Source organism: Marmota monax, unplaced genomic scaffold (genome assembly GCF_021218885.2).
Source record: "Marmota monax isolate L192 unplaced genomic scaffold, Marmota_monax_Labrador192_F-V1.1 WCK01_AAM20220418_F8-fsc00033, whole genome shotgun sequence".
Taxonomy (NCBI): Eukaryota; Metazoa; Chordata; class Mammalia; order Rodentia; family Sciuridae; genus Marmota; species Marmota monax.
This window is the reverse complement of record NW_026694282.1, coordinates 9720915-9743631: the sequence shown is the minus strand read 5'-3', so window position 1 is coordinate 9743631 and position 22717 is coordinate 9720915. Positions and strand designations below refer to the sequence as shown.

General features: G+C 37.5%; 1 protein-coding gene across 17 annotated transcripts in view; it reads left to right on the top strand.

Annotated features, from left to right (window-relative positions):
* Positions 1 to 22717, top strand: part of Elavl2 (ELAV like RNA binding protein 2) — a 153348-nt gene that overhangs the window by 69043 nt on the left and 61588 nt on the right. For 8 of the 17 annotated variants that reach the window (XM_058586386.1, XM_058586385.1, XM_058586383.1 and 5 more), the window contains exons 2-3: positions 13718 to 13808; positions 16546 to 16789. In XM_058586386.1, the coding sequence (XP_058442369.1) occupies positions 13737 to 13808; positions 16546 to 16789 (316 nt within the window). In that variant the 5' untranslated portion in view covers positions 13718 to 13736. The remainder of the gene's footprint in view (positions 1 to 13717; positions 13809 to 16545; positions 16790 to 22717) is intronic. The other 9 variants (XM_046467381.2, XM_058586389.1, XM_058586391.1 and 6 more) reach the window with 2 other exon arrangements.

Below are 22717 nucleotides of genomic sequence, written 5' to 3'. Positions count from 1 at the left end.
TGAATAGTCACTAGGCTATGATACTCTTTTACTTGGGACTCAGCCCTAGACCTAGAGGGGACCGGGGTGTCAAGGCAATTTGAGGAAAACTAGAGAAAACGTTCCCCGTTTATAATGGGTAACTGGATGGGCAGTAGCTGTGTGGAAGTGTGGACTCTGTGGCCAATTATTTCACTCCACCCCCTTCCCCTTTTCCACCACCTCTTCTTTATTTTTTTAAAAACAAGCCAGAGTGTTTTTTAAAAAAAATTTAAAAAAATTGGTAAAATTTAAATGTTGAACATGACTAATTAAAATAAAGACAGTGGATAGACCAAATAGCATACGTGCAGACTGTATCCACCCTACAGCTTCCTCTCCTAATTCTGGCCTTCAGGTCTTGGAGCAATACAGGACTGCTTGTTTTCACCGCTTCTATCTCTCCCTTGGCCTCCTCCCAGGAGGCATGTTCATGGTCATAGGTGGTGTTTTAGTCAGCTTTTTCAGTGCTGTGACTAAAGGACTCAACCAGTATAATCATAAGGGGGAAAAGTTTATTTGGGGACTCAGAGGTCTTAGTCCATAGAAGGTTGGCTGGATTCCTTGGGGCTTAAGATGGGGCTGAACATCATGGCAGGAGACTGTGGCAGAGGTAAGGCAGCTTACATCAGGAAGCAGAGAGAGACTCTACTGGCTAGATACAAATATATACCCAAAGCCACGCCCCAATTCCTGTCTGCACCAGCAAACCCTACCACTTCAGTTAATCCCATTAGGGATTGATTCACTGATTAGGCTAAGGCTATAACCCAGTCATTTCTCCTCTAAACCACACTTGAGCTTTCCGGAGACACCACATCTAAACCATAATAAGTGGTTACTGATGACTATTTTTTGAGTACCTTTCCTTTTTTTTTCTCCATTCAGTTATTTTTCTGTAACCTCTTTCCAACTTTGTGCATGAATCATTTAAACACTTTATTGTTTTTTATTCATTTTTGGTTTTACTGACTAACCATCAGCTCTGCCATTGATTTAATGCATAATATATTATTTAAGACTTTCAACTCTTCCCCCCTCCCAGACTCTTCTTCCTTCTGGTCAGGGGCACTGTTGATTGTTAGTTATCATGCCATTTGTTACATGATGCACTTTATACCATGAAGAATGCCAGAGTGGCCACCTGGCTGTTTTTGGCAATGTTTATGATGATCTATTTAGTGTGCAGCCAGCCTTGATGGGAGGGTTCATGTGTTTGCATTTTGGTCAGTTTTTAATGTAGAAGGTCAAGTATCTTTAGTATTAGCAAGTCAAGATTTGGACCATTTTCAATTAGAGCAATTAGAGAGATGCTGCCACATCTGGCCAGCAATGCGCAGTGGTTGCTCTTTTTCAATCCTGTGGCGGTAACTTTCGGAATGTTTAGTGCAGTGGAACATCTTTCCTGTCTAGTTTACTACTCTTTCTTATACCTCACCAATTTCCTTCCTCTTATCCTTACTCTTCTTGAAATGGAAAATGAGAAATGGTGTCCTCATTCCTCAGCTGAATTCCAGGGCCTGCAGTCCCCATGTCTTTGGTGTGAATCTTGGGTGTGAGCTTGACAAAAGATGGCTTTAAAAAAGCATGCGTGGGTAAGGCAGAGGGTATATAAAAATGACATTTCTAAGCCATTCTCCTTCCCTTATAGTGACGCTCAACCGGAGCTTGGCAATCAAAATCAAGCCTCTTTCTTTCTTTCTCTCCCCCCCCCCCCCCCCCGCCCTTGGTACTCAAGAGCTCCCTACCACCGAGCTACTTCCCCAACCCTTTTTCCTTGAGACGGGGTCTTGCTAAGTTGTTGAGGCTGGTCTCAAACTTGTGATCCTTTTGCCTTAGCCTCCCAAATTACTGGGGTTACAGGCATGTAATTTTCCACTGTACTTGAATAGTCAAGGACCTATTTAAATTACATCTAAGAATGTACTTGAGTAGATCTCCATGTCCTTTACAGAAAAATAGTGAAAATTTTGGGGTTTGGGGTCATAGGTCCCTTCAGAAGAGTTTTTTTTAATATTTTTAAATTATTGATGGACTTTTATTTTATTTATTGGTATGTGGTGCTGAGAATCAAACCCAGTGCTCCACGCATGCTAGGCAAGTGTGCTATCACTGAGCCATTACCCCAGTCTCTCTTTTTTTTTTCCCTTAATAATCATTTTATCCAAATTTTGTGAGATTAAAGTAGTGATGATTGTGAAAAATTTTCTTTTTTAGCTGCTCTGAAAGCAATTGCAGTATAATTGCTCTAGACCAGCAGACTGCCTGGTATGTAGTAGGTACTTTCCAAAAGTCTTGCCAATGATGAAGGATTTACTGCCAAGCAGTTTACATGTGAAATCTCCTGTACTGAGAATCCTTTTACAGAAACTTGCTCTTTATATGGGATAAAATTGTAGCAGGAAATGGTTACTCAGAAACTCTAAACCAGAAAAAATTGAGCCAGTGTATCTTTGTAATTTCAAACTTTCATGGTGAAGCTGAAGTCTAGTTTGATGTGAAATACATTGTGAATACTGTGCACAATCTCCTGTTATTCTCTTGCATTTTATTTTATTTTTTCCCCTGGCATTTTGAACATTGGGAAGCAAAATGCTTCATTTATGTTTTGCTCACATATATGTCCAAATTCAGATGCTTAAGTTAGAGGTGGTAGTTTCCATAGCAGCAGTGACTTTGCCCTTTTTATCTTTTTCTTAGATAGTGAAATATTTAGCATAGGTCAGCCTGAGAGATTATTATTCCTGTCTGTGAGTTCTGAAAGGCTTCCTTGTATGCCTTTGACTTCTTGTGGTGCAGGTCTGTTCAGGAGAAGCCCTGTGAAGGGTGGAATGTAAGTGTGTTCACCTTTTTTTTTTTTTTGGTCAGTGTCCAGCACAGTGCCAGGTGCCTTAACTCAGGGAAATTATTACTTTGTGGTCTTGGAGGCTTCTTCTGTACTCCTTCCTCTTCCTGTTGATATTTTACCCATCAGAACTTCGCTGGGCCAGAGAGAAGTGTTAACTTCAAATGTGGTCTTGGTTTCATATATCCTTGATGAGATTTTCTTATTTTAAACTATGATGTGATGACAGTGGAACACACTTGTCTTCCCCTTTCTCCCTTTCTTACTAAGGCTTGCACTGTTGTAACAAAGGCTTGCTGCTAGGATTTTTGTTGTTAGTGCTGATTCAACTTAAAGTATGAGCTTACACTATAAACTTGAGTATTATAATTGGAAATGGGTATGTGTTAGTAGCAGAGCATGAAGGTCTTCTGCCTTACAAATAACCTGAGATGACTTGGATTCCTCAGGTGCATAAGGCTGCAGTAGAAAGTGTCCCCACTTGGCAAGAAATGCAAAAAAACACATGGATTAATAAGTGCGAAAGTTTTTATTTGCCACTTGAATTACACTTCACAGTCATTCATCCTCTTTCTCTTTCTAACTCTTTGCATTTATTGTGACAGAGGTTATAGGCTTACATGGTAGATATGGGCTCACAGGAGCATAGAGGAATTATCTGGTCCAGCTCAGCAGTTCACAGCAGGCACTGTGTTCCCTCTTCCTATGCTGAGGCTGTTTCAATTAGTCAGGAGAAGAAAGGTGGTGAAGCTATTGTAGATGGAGAAAAGAGGTTGAGCAACAGTGGGAAGCAGCCTGGTAGTGGGAGGAACTACTGGGACTGTGTTTGAGCTTATTGTGTGCCCAGGAGCAGTGAGCATGCTGATGGAGAGGTGAGTGGGAACCAGGTCAAGTTGGATGCCTCACTAGGGAGCTGAGATATTGCTTTTAGACAACTTGAGTCAGTCTTACAATGAGAGATGGTTGTAGGATGCTGACTATTTTGGGGTGGATCTGTACCATGGAATAGAAGATAGATGGGAGGTGGGGGAAGCCTGGAAACGGAGCCTTTTGATAGTCTCAGCCCTGTTTTCAAATCGCAGTTTCTCTGCTCAATACCTGTGTATTGAAATCCTCATTTGTAAATTGAGGATAATATGTATAGCTCATAGTGCACAAGAGGATTAAATGAGATTTTTTGTAAAATATCTAGCTTCAGGCCTGGCACCGAACAAGGAATCAATAAATGCTAGTTTCTTTTCCTTCTCCACTTTTTCCTGTACTCTTTCGATTGTAGGATTCATTGAATTCTGCTATAAAAGGCAGTCACATCACCTGACCTCTTTTCTGTAGCAAAAGATACCCAAGTCCTATGGAGAGTTCAGGAGTATGTCTTGTTTTTCTTTTAAAATTAAACTTCTTTAAAATCACAGTGCAGACATAAACAAGTAATGTTGAAATTTAGGTTGCTTATAAAATCATGATAGGAGAAAGATGGCAGGGGGCTATTGTATGGTTGTATGAATATATTTGAATCATTTCCCTGAGTTGTGAATTGTATACACTTTGGTACCATGTGATGATCTCATAATGTTCACACTGTCAGTCTGGAGTCTGCAGTACAGTCATGGATGAGACTTCTTTAGTGCCTTTCTCTTTGACTTATATTCAGATTTCTCATTTACAAGGCAAAGATTGCTTGAATCATCCTTGGAGTCTTACTGGCAAAAAGAGCAAGGAGGGCAGTGATTTGTAATCTTAAATATTAAAATTCCAAGAGGTTGAGCATGAGAAATTGGGGAGGATGGAAGGTGTGTGCACTTTTTGGAGGAAGGACTTGTACTTTTAAAATAAAATGGGCTGGGGATGTAGCTTGATTGGTAAGCGCCCCTGGACTCAACCCCCGCCCCCCCCCCAAAAAAAAAAAAATTAAGGTAAAAATAAGGTAAATTAAAACAGAAAGGCTATAACTCAGATGTGAAACACTCAAAATATTGGCACCCAATATATTTAAATATAGTCTTTGGAGGTCGGGGGTTAAAAATTGCAGCAATTTAAGTAAAAATTTTTATCTTTCTTAGTCACCATTTGTGACTGTGAGCTAAATGTAGTTTAACATAGCATCTGCTTTGGAGGCCCAGGACAGGATCTGACAATCACAGTATGGAAAGCCTGCAAACCATACTTTCTGTCCGCACTGTTCCCTTTTCATGTTAAGACTCTCCCAGCAGAACTGTGCAGCCTGGTTGCCTATTTCAGGGAGACCAGGCCTTACTTGAAAGACAGATGAGGAGATTTTCTCTGGTAGCATTTAAAAGTGGCATCTTCCTTGATCCAGCAATAATGATAATAGCCCCTAATATTCATTTAGCTCTTCAGAGTTTGTAAAGTGCTTTGACATTGTATCTGTCAAAATATGTGTACATAATAAAAGCTTTTAAAGAGAACATACCTGTTTACCCCCTCCTCCCCTTTCCAGAGTGGAAATAATTCAAAGGCTAAGTGCTTTTGTAGTTTGTTTCTTAATTTTCTGATGTTAAAATGTAGTCTGTGATTTCATCTGTATCCTCCTCCTTCAGCCTATGGGAAATGGCTACCACATCTCAACAACTGTCGGAAATACATATGTACACACTCTGGTTATATTACACATTTATTATGCTCAAAGAATTGCTGCGTTATTCATCTCTAAGGTGGAGAAACTTGCCCCTGCAAACTAGGAGAGATCCTTAAGCATTCATTTTAAATGTGCTTTACTTTAAAAGGGCTTTTGAGATAGCATGAAGCTGGAAGTCTGATGAAAGTAGGAGTGGAGGCACTTAGCTGTGTGCGCTAGTCAGGAGTCGTCTAGAGCGGCAGCATCTTGTCTCCTTCCTTGTTAGATAACTGAGATCTAGGATTGGTGGTGTCGACCTGTGTGGATGTAAGTGGATAGCATCGGAGGCTGAGAAGGGCCTTACCTTTTCTATAGTGTATAGCATTGACTTTTGTTCCTTTTTTTAAAAGCATTAAATCTTCTGTTCATTCTTTACAAATTTCCTTGTGATACTGTCAGCAGTCTTAACTTTTTGGAGTCACTAGGAGTAAAAATAACACTAATTGAACGCAATTGTTGTCTTTTTTTTTTTTAAATGTAGTAAATAACCAGGAGCTTAATTACCATAGAAAGTCAGATGTACCAAGAGTTTTTTCCTAGCTGATACGTAGTCTTTAAGGAAAGTTGTCTTTTGAAGAAGAGCTGGACCAAAGGAAGTAAATAATATTCTTGGTAAGAATTTTTAAGATGCCCTAAATTTCCTTACCAAGTAATTTATAGTCGGTCTAAATCGGAAGTGTACATCTCTTGGGAGTCTCATCACTGAACACATCAACTGAACAGAATGTTTTATAAGCAAATACGAGTAAGTGAGGTGATCTACATTTCAGAGAGGGAGAAAGCTGGCAGTGAGTACTGATCAAGAATTCTAATGGACAGGGGAAGAGTACATTTCTCTGCTTTCTATAGTGACTCAATGATTCGAAGATCTTATATGCCCTGGGATACCACATCTTAATTTTCAGTTTCCCCAAAGTCCTACAGAAATAAATTTTAGTCTTCCAGCATTACTTAGGAAATATGTATACCTTGTTTTGTTGATACTTGAGATGCCATTATTTTGGTATAATCTTCTTGAACACTTAACTGTAGCATTTGGCTTCCTTTGTAAGTCCTGCTAAATGACAGCGAAGAGTAAAATGTTAGTCTCAGTGGACAGATGGAGGATTGTGGCTCTTTATAATCGTTGAGAGTTAAAAAATGTTATTGTGTCCATAAGCCTTCCTTGACTTTCATATTTCCTTTAGAGTAGGCATTCTTCCTGTGCTGGAGCTCAAATATGACAGTATTTTAGTTTCTCTGTCCTACAGAAGAGCTATGTTTTAACCTCCCTAATGAAAATACTTAACTACTGGGATTAATTTGAGGATTTCCAATCAGCCTTTCACAACTGGTACTATCCTGAGGGTGTTCCCCATAGCTGTGACTTTCCTAGAAGAATGTGAAGTTAATCCAATTTCTATGTTGATTACTATGTTAAATGTCTTAATTTAGCAGTTGAAATCTATCTGCCTGTACTAAACAAAAACTCTGCTACAAAAGCTGTGGGTGTAGTTGATTTTATTCTTATTGTACTCATATCCTTTTTAGGTTCTATAGCCAAATAATGGCATGGAAATTAATTAGGCCCACTGAGGTTGGAATGAAAGAATGAGGTTGCAATGATTCATCACCAGAAGGTAACAGTTTAGCTTGTTCCAGCCTATAACCAAGATTGAGTTAACCTGTGATTTAACCGTTATAAATGACCTGACTGAAAAATACAGATTTAAAAGTTTATTTCCATTTAAAAAATTGTAATTTATTCTCATTAGTTTTTGTCTACTTTGTTTTTAAACTTTGGGAGCAGGGAGGAAGCTTTGAAATATTTTTTGATTTTTAATTTCCAATGTTTAAAGGGGTTCTTTTGAATTTGAGAGTTGTTCAGTGGTTGCGTCTTTGAAGTTACTGATTTTTTGATTTTATATTTGCTATTAAATGAATCGGTTGCTGAATTCTTATAAATAATTTTATATATGTATATATACACACACACACACACACACACACACACACACACACACACGTGGGGCTGGGATTGTGGCTTAGCTGTAAAGCGCTCGCCTAGCACGTGCAGGACCCAGGTTCGATTCTCAGCACCACATAAAAATAAAGGCATTGTGTTGTGTCCATCTACAAAAAAGATATTCATTCTCTCTCTCTCTCTCTCTCTCAAAAAATTATATAGTGAATAACTCAATATTTATAAACTCAGATTTTTATATGTTGGGTTTTTTAAAAGACAGTCCCCCTCATTTCAGATATCTATAGAAGTTCTTTGTTTATTCATGTGCCCTTGTCCCTAGCACACAATAAAACAGTTGGTGGTTTATCTGAATATGTGAGCACTTGGAGTCTAAACTAATTTCTTGATGATGGATTTTAAGAGTTTACTGCTATCCAGAATCTTCTGAGCATATCTAGAATCTGACAACTTCTCTTCTGACATCACCATGGCCAGTGTCACTGTCATCCTACCCCTGGATTACTTCAGTTGCTCCTCAGCTAGTCTGCTTCCAAACTTGCTGAGTGCTCCTGCACACCCACACACAGTTTATTTTCATAGAAGCCACATGCTACTCTTTTGCTTAAAACCTTTCATGGTTTCCTTTCTTATAGTGGCCTTCTAGGCCTTACGTGGTGTGGCCTCATTACCTCTTTGATGCATCTCCTTCTACTCTCCCTTGCTATTCTTCTGCACTGAACAGCTTTGCCATTGTTGGTCTCTCTACCTAGAATGATCCTCTTCTGATAGTCCCATGGGGGCTGTTTTTGTTTCCTATTATACTTATAGCAAAGTATTGTAAACTTAACAGTACACAAATTTTTTATGTTCTAATCCTGAAGGCCATGAGTCCACCGAAGTGGGTCCTTGGGGGCTAAGATGAATGTACTGGCACATCTGAGCTCTTTCTGGAGGCTTTGGAGGAAAATGCTTCCTTGCCTTTTCCAGCTGGTAGAAGTTGCCCATGTTCTTTGGCTGGTGACCCCTTTCAAAGCCAATGAAGGCCTGTTAAATTCTTCCCATGTTGCATCACTCTGATGCTGACTTTCCTGACCCTTGTAATCACATCAGACCCACCTGAATAATCCAGGATAATCTCTTTTCAAGATCAGTTTATTTAGCAGCCATAATTTCATCTGCAACCATGATTTCCCCCACTATGTATGATAACATATTCAAAGACATTGGGGAGAAGGAAGTGGACATGGAGGGCAGGAAGGGGGACAGTATTCTACCTATCACAGCAGCCAGCTCACATGTTTTTCAAACCTTGACTGCAACCTTTCCTTCAACCTGAAGCTACCCAAGCCCTGTCTACACATTCTCAGGTCCTCTCACTCCATATTTTCATTGCAGATAAAGATACCAGGGTGTTACTTCATTGCTGTAACTCAAGCACCTTGTACTGAATTTAGCCCATGGTAGTCGTATATGTATATTTGTCAAATGGATGAACAGGGTATGAAGCTTAAGCAGATCTTTACTTCCCATTGCCTGTTAATGGACTTAGAGTGTAGGGAAGTACTTGGGACCCTAAACTGAAGTTTCAGAAAGACTGGTGTTGGAGACATTGTATTTTGTTTATAGGAACAATAAAGGGCCAAGAGATGATGTTGGCTGCCAAAGAACATTCTTGTGACTTCTTCTGGTAGCTCTTGAACCTATGTTAGCCTTAAGGACAAAAATCTGAGTTTGAGGTTGTTGGAATCCATAGAGCTGGTGAGTGTGGAGCAGGCCTGTAATTACAGTGTGCCTGTAATCATAAGATTGAGAGCCATGACTTTAATCTGATGTGTTTCTAAATGCCTTTGTGCCTGTAATCCCAGAGGCTTGCCAGGCTGAGGCAGAAGGATCACAAGTTTAGAGTTGGCCTCAGCAACTTAGCGAGGCCTCTCAAAATAAAAAAGGGCTGGAGATGTGGCTCAGTGGTTAAGTGCTCCTGGGTTTGATCTTTGGTACTTTAAAAAAAAAAAAATGGTGTGATGGGGTGGAGAGTTGACAAGGATTCTAGGATTGAGGAACTACCTTGAAGCTTAAAGTCACAAATTATTTTAGGAACATAAAGCAAAAAGATTTAAAGAAAACAAACTTAATGGGTCTGTCTTGTAACTGACATGTTAGCCCTGTGACTTCAGTGCTTGGTTAACTGTTCTCTTAATTCAGTAAAGCCGGCAATGTATCTTGAACATGCCATTTTAGTGACTTGAATGAGAAAGATAAAGTGTTTGTTCAGAATGGTGTCCCCCAGACTAAGGACCCAAAGGGCTACTTATCCAGTGCTCACCTGTGAGCTTCTGTGATGATTTCTCTGCTTGCTTTGTGTGCATTACTTTCTTGCCTCAAGTTCCCTAAAGGAAGATACTTCTTGGCCAAGGCTGTGGGTTTTCTTGCTTTTGCTTTTTGCTGGGCTTAGTTCTTAAATCTGAGAGACAGATGTCTCCAGCTCACCTTGTAACTTGGCCTTTAGAGAGAGAGAGACTTGATGTGATCAGAGGGAAGGCACTGGAATGCCCTGACCTGGTGCTGTGCTACCTTAGGTATGGAGAACCTTCTGGCTGCAAGTTAGTGTGGAGACCAAGGTCACTAGCCACACAGTACCTTTCAACTCTGGGAGATGCTTGTCCTTGCCTCTAGCCATGATTCTTTACAGAGATTGTTTTCATTTGTGTTTACCTAAGCTTTTCTAGTCAACATAAGATTGAGAGCCATGACTTGAACCCTGTGTTCTAAATGTCTTTGTGTCAAAAACCCTTCCTTTTTTTTTTTCTCTTCTGAATTTACCTTTTCTTCTTTCTTGTTCCTAAAATCATATCAAAATCTCACATGACACATCTCTATAACCTTGTCAGAAGCTTGGAACATCTTTATGTCATGATTTTGGATTTGTCCTGGCTTCCATGTTTTTGAGTTGGCAAGTTGGTGAGACAGGTTCTTGAAATAAAACCGTACAACTGATTGCTTGAAAAATCAATGGTTTCCTTTGTTGTAATGTGTAATAGAAATCTGGACTTAAATGGCTGAGGTTGGCTGGTGGGATGCGCCAAAAATTGAAAGTATGATTTCATAATTATCTCTGATATGAAATATTTGAAGTAGGGTAGAAAACCAAGCTACAAGATTTGCATGCAATTAAGGATATGGTTTGTCCTTAGGTTTTTTTGAAGAAACTATTTTTATCCTTTGCCTGCGCAGACCCTTGACATGGGGATAGGGTGGATTGGGGTGCGGATCTTGGAGGCAAGCAGAATAGCATGAGCAAAGGCAGGGAGTGAAGCACTGGACTTTTGGAGGGAGAAGGAAGAGCTCATGATTTTTAGGTCCCTGAATAAGCAGGCTGGAAGAATAGTTATAGAGGCTCACTGGTGTTTATACCACTTCCATTGAGTAACTTACAGGTAAATGATAGGTAATAGGGAGCCATTGATGGTTTAAGAAAATCCTCCTAGGAATAGGCTGATTTTTGCACTGGGGTGAGGAAGGACCTTTCTAGAGGTTCTAATCTGGTGGTCCAGAGGAGGGTGAGAACCTGATTAGAAAGGTAACCATAGCAATGGAGTGGGTATCAACTGCATAGATTTAGCAAATGCTGTGTAGTGGCCATCTCTCCAGTCTTGCTGAGCCTTTAATTACAGAACTCTGGTTACTATATCATGTGGTTGTGGAAACTTGTTCTTCTCAGATACTATACCAAGTGAATTTAATGAGAATTCTGAGAATATATTTAAGATGATTTTGGTTAGCAGTCTTGTCTGTCTTGGTGGTTGTCTGTTGAAGGTTTGAAAAGAGTGAAGAAGCTGATTGTCTTAGCTTTCAGAGTTTTTTTTTTTTTTTTTTCCCTAAAACTAGGAATGATTGTGAGATAGAGACTTCTCAAGAACATCTTTTATGTGATCAGGAACTATTGGACCACTTCAACTTCTCTAATTCTTAGTATTGCCAGATAGGAAAACTAAAGTAATAGCATTAGTCCCACAATTCCACTTTTGCAAGAAACTATAGATATTGAAGTACACAGTGGACCATTTAAAGAAAGAAAGAAAGAAAGAAAAATCAACCTAAAAAGCCTCTATAGCCTTTTGGAAGTAAACTTGGTGACTGTGAAAAAAATTAGTCTGCCTTCCTCTCTCCCTGCAAATTAAAATCCATGCTCCCACCAAACTAATACCTCATTATTATCTCTTGGAGCCCACAAAGATGTAGAATATTCTAAATTGAGCTGTGCTAAAGTGTCTTTTCATAAATTACTATATAGAGAATGATAGGAGGAAAACCAGTCTGAATTGGCACAATTGATCTCTAAATTAAGAGGCAAATATATATTGAAACATTATTTTTTAAGTCTTGAAACTAATGGCTCTGTTTCAGTAGAATATGGCCTTTTTTCCTTCCAAAGAGTTTCAGAGCCAATGGGATCTATAAATAGTACACAGCCCAGTTGTCTGTGGTAGATTGAGTAGAGCAGAATCGCCTGTCCTTAAGTGAAGGGGAAGTAGCTTTACATTTTTAGTAACTGAATTGTTGGCCAGCATAAAGGTAAGGGCCATGTGAGCAACTTATTTATAACTTCCCATAAAGGTATGTGTCTGCCTCAAGCGGAGATACTGTCTGGGGTGTTTGAAATGTAAAAGTGCAGTAGAATCATTTTCCATACACAGCCTTCCTAGCTAGTTGGTTCAGTAAAGTGATTGTTCATATCCCTGGGGCTTTCGGAAGGAGGGGTGTCAATAGATGAGCTCATTATTGTCCACCTCCTATGGAACACAAGGGACTAAGGCCATTATATTTGAATCTGGTTTTATGTAGTGAGGGATGTTTAGATATTCATTCCCAAGGATTTTCTGGACATAAGTCTAGGCTTGGTTTAACCTGCTGGGTGTGGTCCTTTTGCCCTCGTCCTGTGGTCTAACCACACTTGGGTTCTTGTTGTAGTATTTCATGGATATAAAGCACTTTTTTTTAATTTTTTTTTTTTTTTTTTTTTTTTTTTACTTTTTCACAGGTTCAGTTTGACTATAGGTAGTTTTTCTGGAAAATAAAGAACAGAGTCAGGCCGAATTTTCTGGCTGCAGTGGGAGAAGGGAAGAAGAGTAAAACATTTTCATGGCATCCTGTAAAAGTATGTTAAACCCTCTTGGTAGATGCCAGAAAATGGAATCCATCATTGCCCATTATTACTGTACTTCCTAGCATCATGAATGAATCACTTAATAGCCATGGAAATATCTAATGAAAATTTTAAGTTATAAACATAAGGGACATTTTTGGCCCTCCTTTGGTATTCATTGTCTATTTTCAAAGAATCAAAAAAAAATTTTTTTATTATACTGACCATTTAAAGCATCTGCGTGTATGGCTGAAAAGTAAACTTTGGCTTTTGTGCCAATATCATGGCTCTGTTTAGTATTTGGGCAAGTTGTAATAAGTGGTAAATGGCCCATTAACTATATGGGAGGCCTCATGGCAGCACTAATTTCAAATCGTGCTGGGTTTACAATTTACATATTAAAAAATGTTCATTTGATTTTGTTCAGGGACAGCGCTGACATCCTATACAAACATTACTCCAAACAATCCTATTTATTGGTCCAATTATTTCAATTGAAAGATGCTGGTTTACTGCCTCTTTGTATATGTGAACAACTCTCAGTGAAACTGTTAGAGAATAGTTTGACTATAGTGGCAGAAAAACCTCACAGGGTTTCCATTCACTTTTAATTTTAAGTCCCAGGATTAAGGATCATTTGTAGTATAATGTAACAGTGGGGCAGATATAGCTTCTCTTAATGCCCTTTTGATATTTTTGGGAAAGCATACTTTTATGTAAAGCAATCACTTATGAATTGCATGATCGCTTTTTCTCACTACAAAATTTCATTCACATTTCCTCCCTTCTCCCACGCCCTTAAGAGAAAGGACAGCATGCAGTATTTTGCTTTTTTTTATTTTTTAATTTTTGAGGGATGGTTTAAGGTAGTTTTTAGGATAGATGCCAAGATAACTAGCTAATATTGTTTTAAAATCAGGCTCTTAATTAAAAATGCTTACATTTGTGCAAGAAAACTACATGTTAAAATGAATTTAGAAAGATTAGATTGGAATTGCCTCAAATTCAATTAAGCCACACTGCATGGACGTGCTGGGAATATCAATACAATCACTGTAAATTTTGTACAAACTGATTTGTTGCATTATCTTGCTCATCTAACATACGGTACTTTTTGTGTCCATATTGCAGACGGCAACTCCAAACTAACATGGCAGTCAGACTGTGTGATGTGGCTTCTCTGCTTAGAAGTGGTTCGTGGGCAGCAGAGCCTTGGACTGGGGTCTGTGGGATTTTTCTTAAATTCTGTAGGCTACTTTTTTTTAGCATGTTGCAGGAGTGCTGAGGCCATACCAAACACTTGAACCTTTCATTTGGCATACTAATTGTTCTTATATTTAACCTATATGGTATGGCCATCATTAGGATTTAAAGCACATTGCAATTTTAACTAGTGGTATATGTAGATCAGAACCATACTCTTGTATGTAACTTTTTATAATCTAAATTAGGATTTAGCACAGACTCAAAAGAGTGACAACATGCTTTTTTTAAAAAAAACAACAAAAAGTTTTGGTATGGTCTGAATACTAAGTTACCGTAATTCTTTACATTCTGTTTACTATGTATTTTTTTGGTTACTACATTTTGAACTTATTTAAAATTCCTGATGCTCAAAAAAAAAAAAAAAGTTGAAATTGTAAATCTGGCTGGAAATTATTTGCCCAGTAACTGTTGAAAGACTTTGCATTCTGTGAACAGTTGTGTTGAGCCTATCAATGGAATATGCATTATTTGTAAAATATAGCACATTAGTATCATTTTATTCTGAGCAGATGGTCCTATAGCTGAGAGATGCTGTAATTTTCAGTGCACACAGCCTACTGCAGCTGTTCACTTGAATGTTGGCTTAGGAGCTCATTCTTGCCACCTGAACATGGAAATAAATGTGCAATTAAGTGAGGAGTGTTTGTTGTCCTTGCTAAATCCTGCTAATTTCAGTCAGTGAACACTTTATTTCAAATGCCATCCCAATGAGCTTTAGTCCGAATCTCACATTTACAGCTTTCATAGCTTCTGCACATACCCTAACTTTTGAATAGTGGTTTGTTTTAAATGGCTTTGGGCACTTTCATCTTGTAGTTAGTTCATTGTTTTCATAACTGCTCAGCATAGGTTAACCCCCTGAAGGGCAGTCCACTAACATTCAACAAACTCAAACAGTTATACTTTATTAGGAAATCTGAAACCTACCTTCTAATTTTCAGATAGATTTGTTAAGTATAATAAAACCCATATCTTGAATTACTTGATTTTTTTTTTCTTAAGGATTTCCAAAGGTTTCTCTATTTTCCTTGACCTCCTTAAATTATTCTCTGAAAATATTCACCTGAAAAAGGTAGCTTGCAGCTTGGAGAACAAATACCCAATTCTTTGAAAGTGAGATGCAATCATGGAAAGGTTACAAGTTGTAACTAATGATACTGCCTAGCCATTTTGGATTTGGTCTTTTTGTTTGTTTTTATTTTGTATTTTAACTTGACAGCACTGATTTCTTGTCCATTCTGACCAGACTCAATCTGGTTAGTTAACCAGTCTCGATCTGTCTTTGTTGCCTTCTTTTATAAACATCTCTTGACAGTAGAGATTTCTTAGCCACTAATGTGCCCCGTTTATTTTTCTTAGGCAATTTGCTTTAAAAACAACATTTTTTTTTCTTTAGTCAAAATGGTAGCCCTCTTTCCCTCTCCTTTGCTTTTTTTCTTTACCTCAGATTCTTTGCCTTTTCTATATTAAAAATTCCCTAAAATTAGCATTCCATCAATTTAGAGTTGTCATGTTGAGCAGTTGTTCTTTGTGGAACTGAGTGGTGCTTTGAATGAAATGCAAAGGATAATCCTTTCAGTGATGCTTTGATTTTTGGGTTTCCCCACAGTCTTGGCTGTCCAAAGTTAGGTAACCATTGGAAAATGCTTTTGGAAAACTTGGGGCTATGGTTTGTGATTCTTGTTCAAAGAATAATAGGATTGGTTTTTAGGGGACTAGATCCACATTTGCTTAATAAGTGATTTTTGTAGAGTAGCTTGAATATTTTGAGGCCATTTCCCCCAATTCTGTCACTTACCTGGTATTTGCTTAAAATGAAAATTCCTTGGGCTGGTCTGTTTGCAAAAATTGATTTATTTACATTGTTGTTTTGGTGGACTGGATATTTTTTTTTTCCTCAGTCAAGGAAAATATCATACTGAATTGTTTGGGGATTTTTATTTCGATGCTATAGTTCAGTTCCCTTGTTGGTGATCTTTAACTGCCAAGATTGACAAGAATGGCCTATTACATTCTACAAGGTAGACAAAATACAGCTTCACTTTTAAGTTACCCTATAAATCCTTTTCATTCCCTAACATATAACATTTTTCTTATTTCCTACCAATGGTGAGGTATAAGATATTGTCAATCAAATATGAAAAACATTTTCAATATGTAACCAAAACAGTACATGTTGACAAATTTGTATTTTTTACAGTACTCTTGCTCCTTGATTTTAAGTTAATGGATGTCTGTCAGTTTTAGAATATTGAACTTCTTAGGCTAATTGAAAATCCTCTTCAGATTTAGTAGGTCATTTTTTTTTGTTTGTTTTGGTAGCATGTTAAGCACTTTTATTTTCTAGTATGATTTTTAGCCAGGGCTCATTCTTTGCCCTCTGGTACTCTGGACACTGCAGGTGAGTGAGGCTACGTGAGTAGAGCAAGAATGTGATGCTAGAAAATTCACAAGATTTAAGTTGTGCTCATGTGCATGTATGGAATATATATGTGAAAATGTAATTGCAATATTTAATTGAATAACTTAATATGAAGTAAAAATTAGTGTAGGTGTTTCCCTTTTTGTTGAAGCTTTGTTTTAATTTCAGCAGAATAACTTGTGTTTAGTGACAAGTGTTTAAACTCTTAGATGGAATCTCTAATAGGTTGTGAAATATGAATTCTGACATTTCTTGTTTTCTCTGTTTTTAGCAGGTAATTGCTGCCATGGAAACACAACTGTCTAATGGGCCAACTTGCAATAACACAGCCAATGGTCCATCCACCATAAACAACAACTGCTCGTCACCAGTTGATTCTGGGAACACAGAGGACAGCAAGACCAACCTAATAGTCAACTACCTTCCTCAGAACATGACACAGGAGGAGCTAAAGAGTCTTTTTGGGAGCATTGGTGAAATAGAGTCCTGTAAGCTTGTAAGAGACAAAATAACAGGTATGCAGTTTTATATAGATAATTCATGTTGAAAGGGTTATGTTTCAGGATATGAGAGTTTAACAAGTATGCTATTTGGAAATCATTCAGCACTGCTGTTATTCACATCTAGACTTTCTGTTACTGATTGTTCAGAACAATGAAACTTTAGAGTTTTAAGTTTCCTTTCAAAGCATGAAAATTTTGAAGTGCAGTATCCACACACACACACACACACACACACACACACACCCCTAGTTGATTGCAAACATTAAGATTGTATGAAGCATACATAGGCCTCTTGCATATTTTGTGTTGTAAATTTGAGTGCTAATATATATTCATTTGTGTTGCATACCTTATAAGCCCAAAATACCAAACTAAATATTTGAAGTCAGTAAAGAATACTGAGTGTAGTGTTAAGAATGAGACCAGGAGTATGAACTCCTAATTAATCGTGGGACCTTGGACAAGTCAGCTCTTAGCCTCAGGGTTCTCTTGGTAAAGTGAGGTAGAATGCAGAAAAGGGGTCACACTAGGTTATTTCTCAGGTCAGTTTGGATTTCTTCTGAGAGAATACTTTTGGCTGTTCTGTCATCAAGACCTCAGGGATCATTCTCTCTATGGGAGTTCCTAGATTTAGCACCAGGACTTGATTGGCCTCACTATCCTGTTTCCTTGAGCCAAAGATTAAAGTTCACAGGGAATTTATTTATAGAGTCAAACAAAAGCTGATCATTATCATTCCATACCAAATCATTATATTTTTAACCAATTATATTGCTTTAAAGTTCGCATTGATATTATCAGGAAAGTTCTTTTATATTGACTACTGATAATCAGATGGATGAGATTTTTCAGTTTCTTTTCCAAAATGAGACTGAGCAGCATAGTGAAATTTATAAAGAAAGTTTTTGAAAAGTTGGAAAAGGTGGAGAACTAAAGGCTCTCCTTCATGTCTCTGTGAATTTCTTTTTAATTGTTTTTAGCAAACAATATTATTTTCATGTGCATTTCCTAACCTCTTTGACATAAATGATAAAATGTGATAAATGGCATGAAGACTGTGATATAAATTATGTGGTTTGTTTTAATAGCCACATATACCATTAAAAATGCTTAAATGGGGCCTGGGGTTGTGGTTCAGTGGTAGAGCGCTCACCTAGTACGTGCGAGGCCCTGGGTTTGATCCATAGCACCACATAAAAACGGTAAATAAATGAAATACAGGTATTGTGTCCAACTACAACTAAAAAATATTTTTAAAAAATGCTTAAATGCATAAAATCACATTTCTTTGGTATGAGACAAGGAATGGTAAATGAAAATATTAAATCTTACATCTTTGTATTAAGCAATTGCTATGGGAAACATTTTATAGATTTTCAAATCTTATCTCTGATCAGACTTGAATTATCTTATTCTTCCACAAACCTTTTACTAGTTATATGACATAATAGAATAAATTTGACTTCTGCATCTTTACACCCTTGCCTCTCCAGCTTCAGTGTAGTGAACAGTGGTAATAGAAATGCATGAAGGCCAGGTCTGGTGGTGTACTCCTGTAGTTCCAGTTCAAGGCCAGCCTCAGTGACTTGGTAAGACTGTCTCAAAAAAAATTTAAAAAGGGCTAAAGATGTATAGCTCACATTAAGCACCCCTTGGTTTAAACCCAAATACCAATAAATAAATAAATAGTAAAAATAAAAGAATCTGATATCCCAGCTAGATATTGGAAAAACTGTTATTATTTGTTGTCCATTTGCTGCACCCCTTATCCTCTCCTCATTACCTTTTCAGTGAGACGGAGGTAATGGATTTCCCCACTGTGATACAGTTTCTTAAAATACCTGATAACCTAGTTGCAGGATGTTTTTTAAGCTTCAGGAGATAATCATAATTATTCCTCAAAATAAGTATCCCATTGAAAAATCTGAGAAATGCAATAGTTCTCTATCCATGCTGCAGATAATTAGCATATTAAGAACTATAAAGACACTATAAAGTGCAGTAAATAAAACCCATTCAATTTAGTTACCCAGCCTTATTTTATTTCAGAATTTATTTGACAGGGGTGGGTGGTGTCCCCCAACACTAAATTTCCACTGAACATGTTGGCTATAAAAGCTTTTGAAGTCATTGTAGTTGCCAAACAGTTTAATCTGAAATTCTTCCCTAACCTGATCACATCAATAAAATACTAGTATATTCATAAAATGAATGAAGTGATAATGAAATATAAGTTTGAAAACTGAGAAGCTATGCATGAGTATTGCATACCTCTACTTCTGTAACCCTGTTTTTATTTAGCTTACTGACATCTTATTTGTAGTATGAGTGAAAATGGCTTTCAAAAGGGTCTGACTCATTTAGCTTTAAGCAAAAATTGCCTTAGAATTGTTTTTTTAAAATTCTGAACTTTTAAATAAATGTTTGTATTGGACAAAATAGTCTGTTAGATGGTACATATAAAATACTGAGTTCTGAGTGGTTTTATGTTGCGAAGTAGGCATATATTTCTAAGACTTAGTATTAACACCTCTAGGAAGATTTCGAAGGAAATTTGTGGGAATGTGAACCCTGCCCTATTGAGTTTAGAATTGGCCATATTGTGTAGTTTCTCAGTACATATTTTAGAGACAGGTCAGGATTCTTGGTTTCCTCTCTAATTATTCAACTCCTAGGGAGCAGCTGGGTCAGACTTCTGTATTTCGATATTATAGCAGCTTGAACAGTAATTATCTGGGTTATATGAAAACTTGAATCACTCATTAGGAAGGTGATTTGAAATTCTTCCTTTCACTTTACTTAAACCTAATTTAATGATGAATTAGAAAATTATATCCCAGATACAAAAATACCTAGTTAGGAATGTGTGTACCTACCTCTTTCCTAAGTTCAAGAAGAGAGCATATAATTGTCAGTGTTAGCAAATTATGTCACTATTTTGATAGAATGAGGATTGGTGTGGTACATTAGGAAATATCTTCAGAAGCAAATACAATAACCTTCTCTCTACCCTATATTCTATTTATTGTGCTGTTTGTCAGGCCCTCTCTTTGGGCTGGTGCCCAGCTTTATGCCTCAGCCTGTTTCCTCTCTATAGGCATTCATCACAAAAAGCCACTGTTGCTTGCACAGCTTAGCTGGTGTTGGTCCATACTTAAGAGTTCTTAAATCACTTTCAAGTTGTTGACACCTGCTGATGCTGCATTCTAGAGGAGTGAAATGAACTTTCTATTGTAAGGAATGAGTAGAACCAAAAAGCCCTGTAGGTGACCTTAGCCAACCCTTTTACCTGTTTCCAGCAAACAAGTGATGAGAGACCCAGGTTTGTGAAATGACTGGTTCAAGGCTACACAGCTATTACATAGCATAGAGAAGTGTTCAGAATATTGTCTTAGGATTCTCTATTCAGATTTTCTTCTTAGCCTATTGTTGGAGGCATGAACTCATTTTAAAGTTAAGCATAACCATGAAGATATAGTGACACATCCAACAAGAGGAGGGGATTTTGTGGGCCTATTTTTTTGAAAGGAAGATAGAAGATTCATGAGGGAAAGGATTGAAGGATACATAGAATGAACAAGAACATCCATGCTTTCCTAGAAATATTATCTGTGGTTTTGAATTAAGATGTTTTAGCGCACTGTCTCCTGAATCCATCAGCACATCTTTACCTAAGGGAATTAAAAAAAAAAAAAAAATATATATATATATATATATATATATATATATGGGATGCCTTTGGACCTTGCTCTCAGGCAGTTCCCAGGTAATTTCAAAGCCCATCCATTTTGGGCATTGCTGGTGTCCTTGGAAGTCCCCTTGGGGCAAGTGGGAGAGGTGCTGTCTCTGCAGTGCCTAATTCTGTGGCAGGCATTCAGGTTCTCCTCAGCATTGGTCTCTGATGAGTTCATTCTTGGGGATCAGGACTAGAGATGTTGAATGTGAAAGTTCTGAGGCTGTGACTTTACTGACTACCTGCCTTTCCCTGAGTGTGTATGTCTGTGTAGCTAGTATTTTGGAACTCCGGGATGGATCATTCTCTAATGGTTACTTTTCTTTTCTTCTGAAAGAAGAGCTAGACAATTATAGAGGCTTTAGATAATGAGCATTGCTTGTTTTATCCTGGTGTGATGCTTCACTTTTACAACATGAATTGTTTGAGGTGGGACTTGTGCCGACCCCATTAGCTTCCACCTAGAAGCTTTCACACAAGAGGGAAAAATAAAATGCAAAGTAGACAAACAATGTAAACTATAGGGGCCCAAGGAGACTTTGTAGATGTCAACTACCTCTAAACAGGTGGTGCCTTGTAGGTAATCCGGGCCTCTTTTTCTACTGTTAAGCATTGGTATAGTGAAATCTTTTTTATATAAGGGTTATTAGTTTTCTGAGAAATTTTTTATACCTTTATTTTATTTATTTATTTTTATGTGGTGCTGAGGATCGAACCCAGGGCCTCGCATGTGCTAGGTGAGCGTTCTACAGCTGAGTCACAACCCCAGCCCTTCTGAGAACTTTAAAGCTAGTTTTGATCTTGTTTATTCTATGGAATACTGATTTTGAAATGTTATTTTAGTGGCATAGGATTCCCCTAACCTGTTTTTTTTTTTTTTTTTAAATAAAGACAGTCTTAGCTCCTTGGGTTTTAAACAGATAAGTGGTATTCTTATTAGTCTAATGGATACCTTCAAATTTAATAGCATTTATTTGCTGTGATGAAGTCAGTCGATCACAGTGAACACAGGCTGTTTTGATGACCATTAATTTGAAAATGTGGTTCTGTATGTCAATTACAATCTTAAGTGAGTCTGTTAGGATAGGTCCAGAGTAAGGAGATCAAGATACCTGAGTCTCACAGACAAGTAGTTGAAAACAGCAGGGTGGTTGGGCGAGTGGGTGGGTAGTAACTTAATAAACACCTTATTCTGCAGTGTTTGCTATTTAATCAGAAAGATGATGGAAAGGCTTGTGTGTTCCTGGGTTTGTAGGAAACAGATAACTTGGCTGGCCAGGGGTAAATGCTTTGGAGGCTCCAGATGTGTTAACTGGAATACAGTATGTTTGAATTTATTTTCAGATTTTATTGGCTAAATTTGTATAAAAAGAAATTTGTACTGAGTTTGTGGAATCCCTGAGGGAAGTTTGAAACATTTCTAACAGATAAAAGGTACCAGAAAAGCTTTTTGTTTATCAATATGTCTTTAGGTCTAATTATCTCCCATTGTATCTTTTTCTTTTCCAAAGGTCATGGTCAATCATTTAAAAATTCTATGTTACCACTATAGGAGTTGTTTTATGAAGTTTTGGAAAAATACCTTTTGAATTTATTCTTCAAGGTTGTTTTTCAGCTGAACTTGGTTATTTTTATGGAACAATATTCAGTGTTATTGTTGATCATTTTGATCAATTATAGGATAATGAAACTAGAATTTATAAAATTTAAGAAGTCAAATACAGTTCGTTCTTGTCAGAGGAAAGACTTCTACTGTTGGATTAATTTGTAGGTCCTCAGATACTAAACGTAACAAAAGGCGGATTAATTAGAGAAAAGACACGTGACATTTATTAGTATTTCACAGGCTCCAGAGTTCATAGAAATAAGTGAAATATAAAGAGGCAGTTAGACTTAGGGGCTTCTATAACATTTTAACAAAGGAAAGGTTTGGGTTTTAAAGGATGATATATTGTGGGTGAGTGACTAGAAAATACATGGAGACAATTACCAAAGGAAGAATTATTTTTACCATGGATTGTTTATGCAGACTTATCTGGGTCTACTCTATCTCTAATGATAAGAGTCATTTCTCCTCTTATCAGTATGAATAAGGGGACACCTTCATGTGGGTATTTGTTCTTTAGGGCAAAAGGGGGAAAAGCAGAGAATTCTTGCATCTGTTGATTCTCATTTGCCATCAGCTTAAAATAATACTTAAAGCCAAA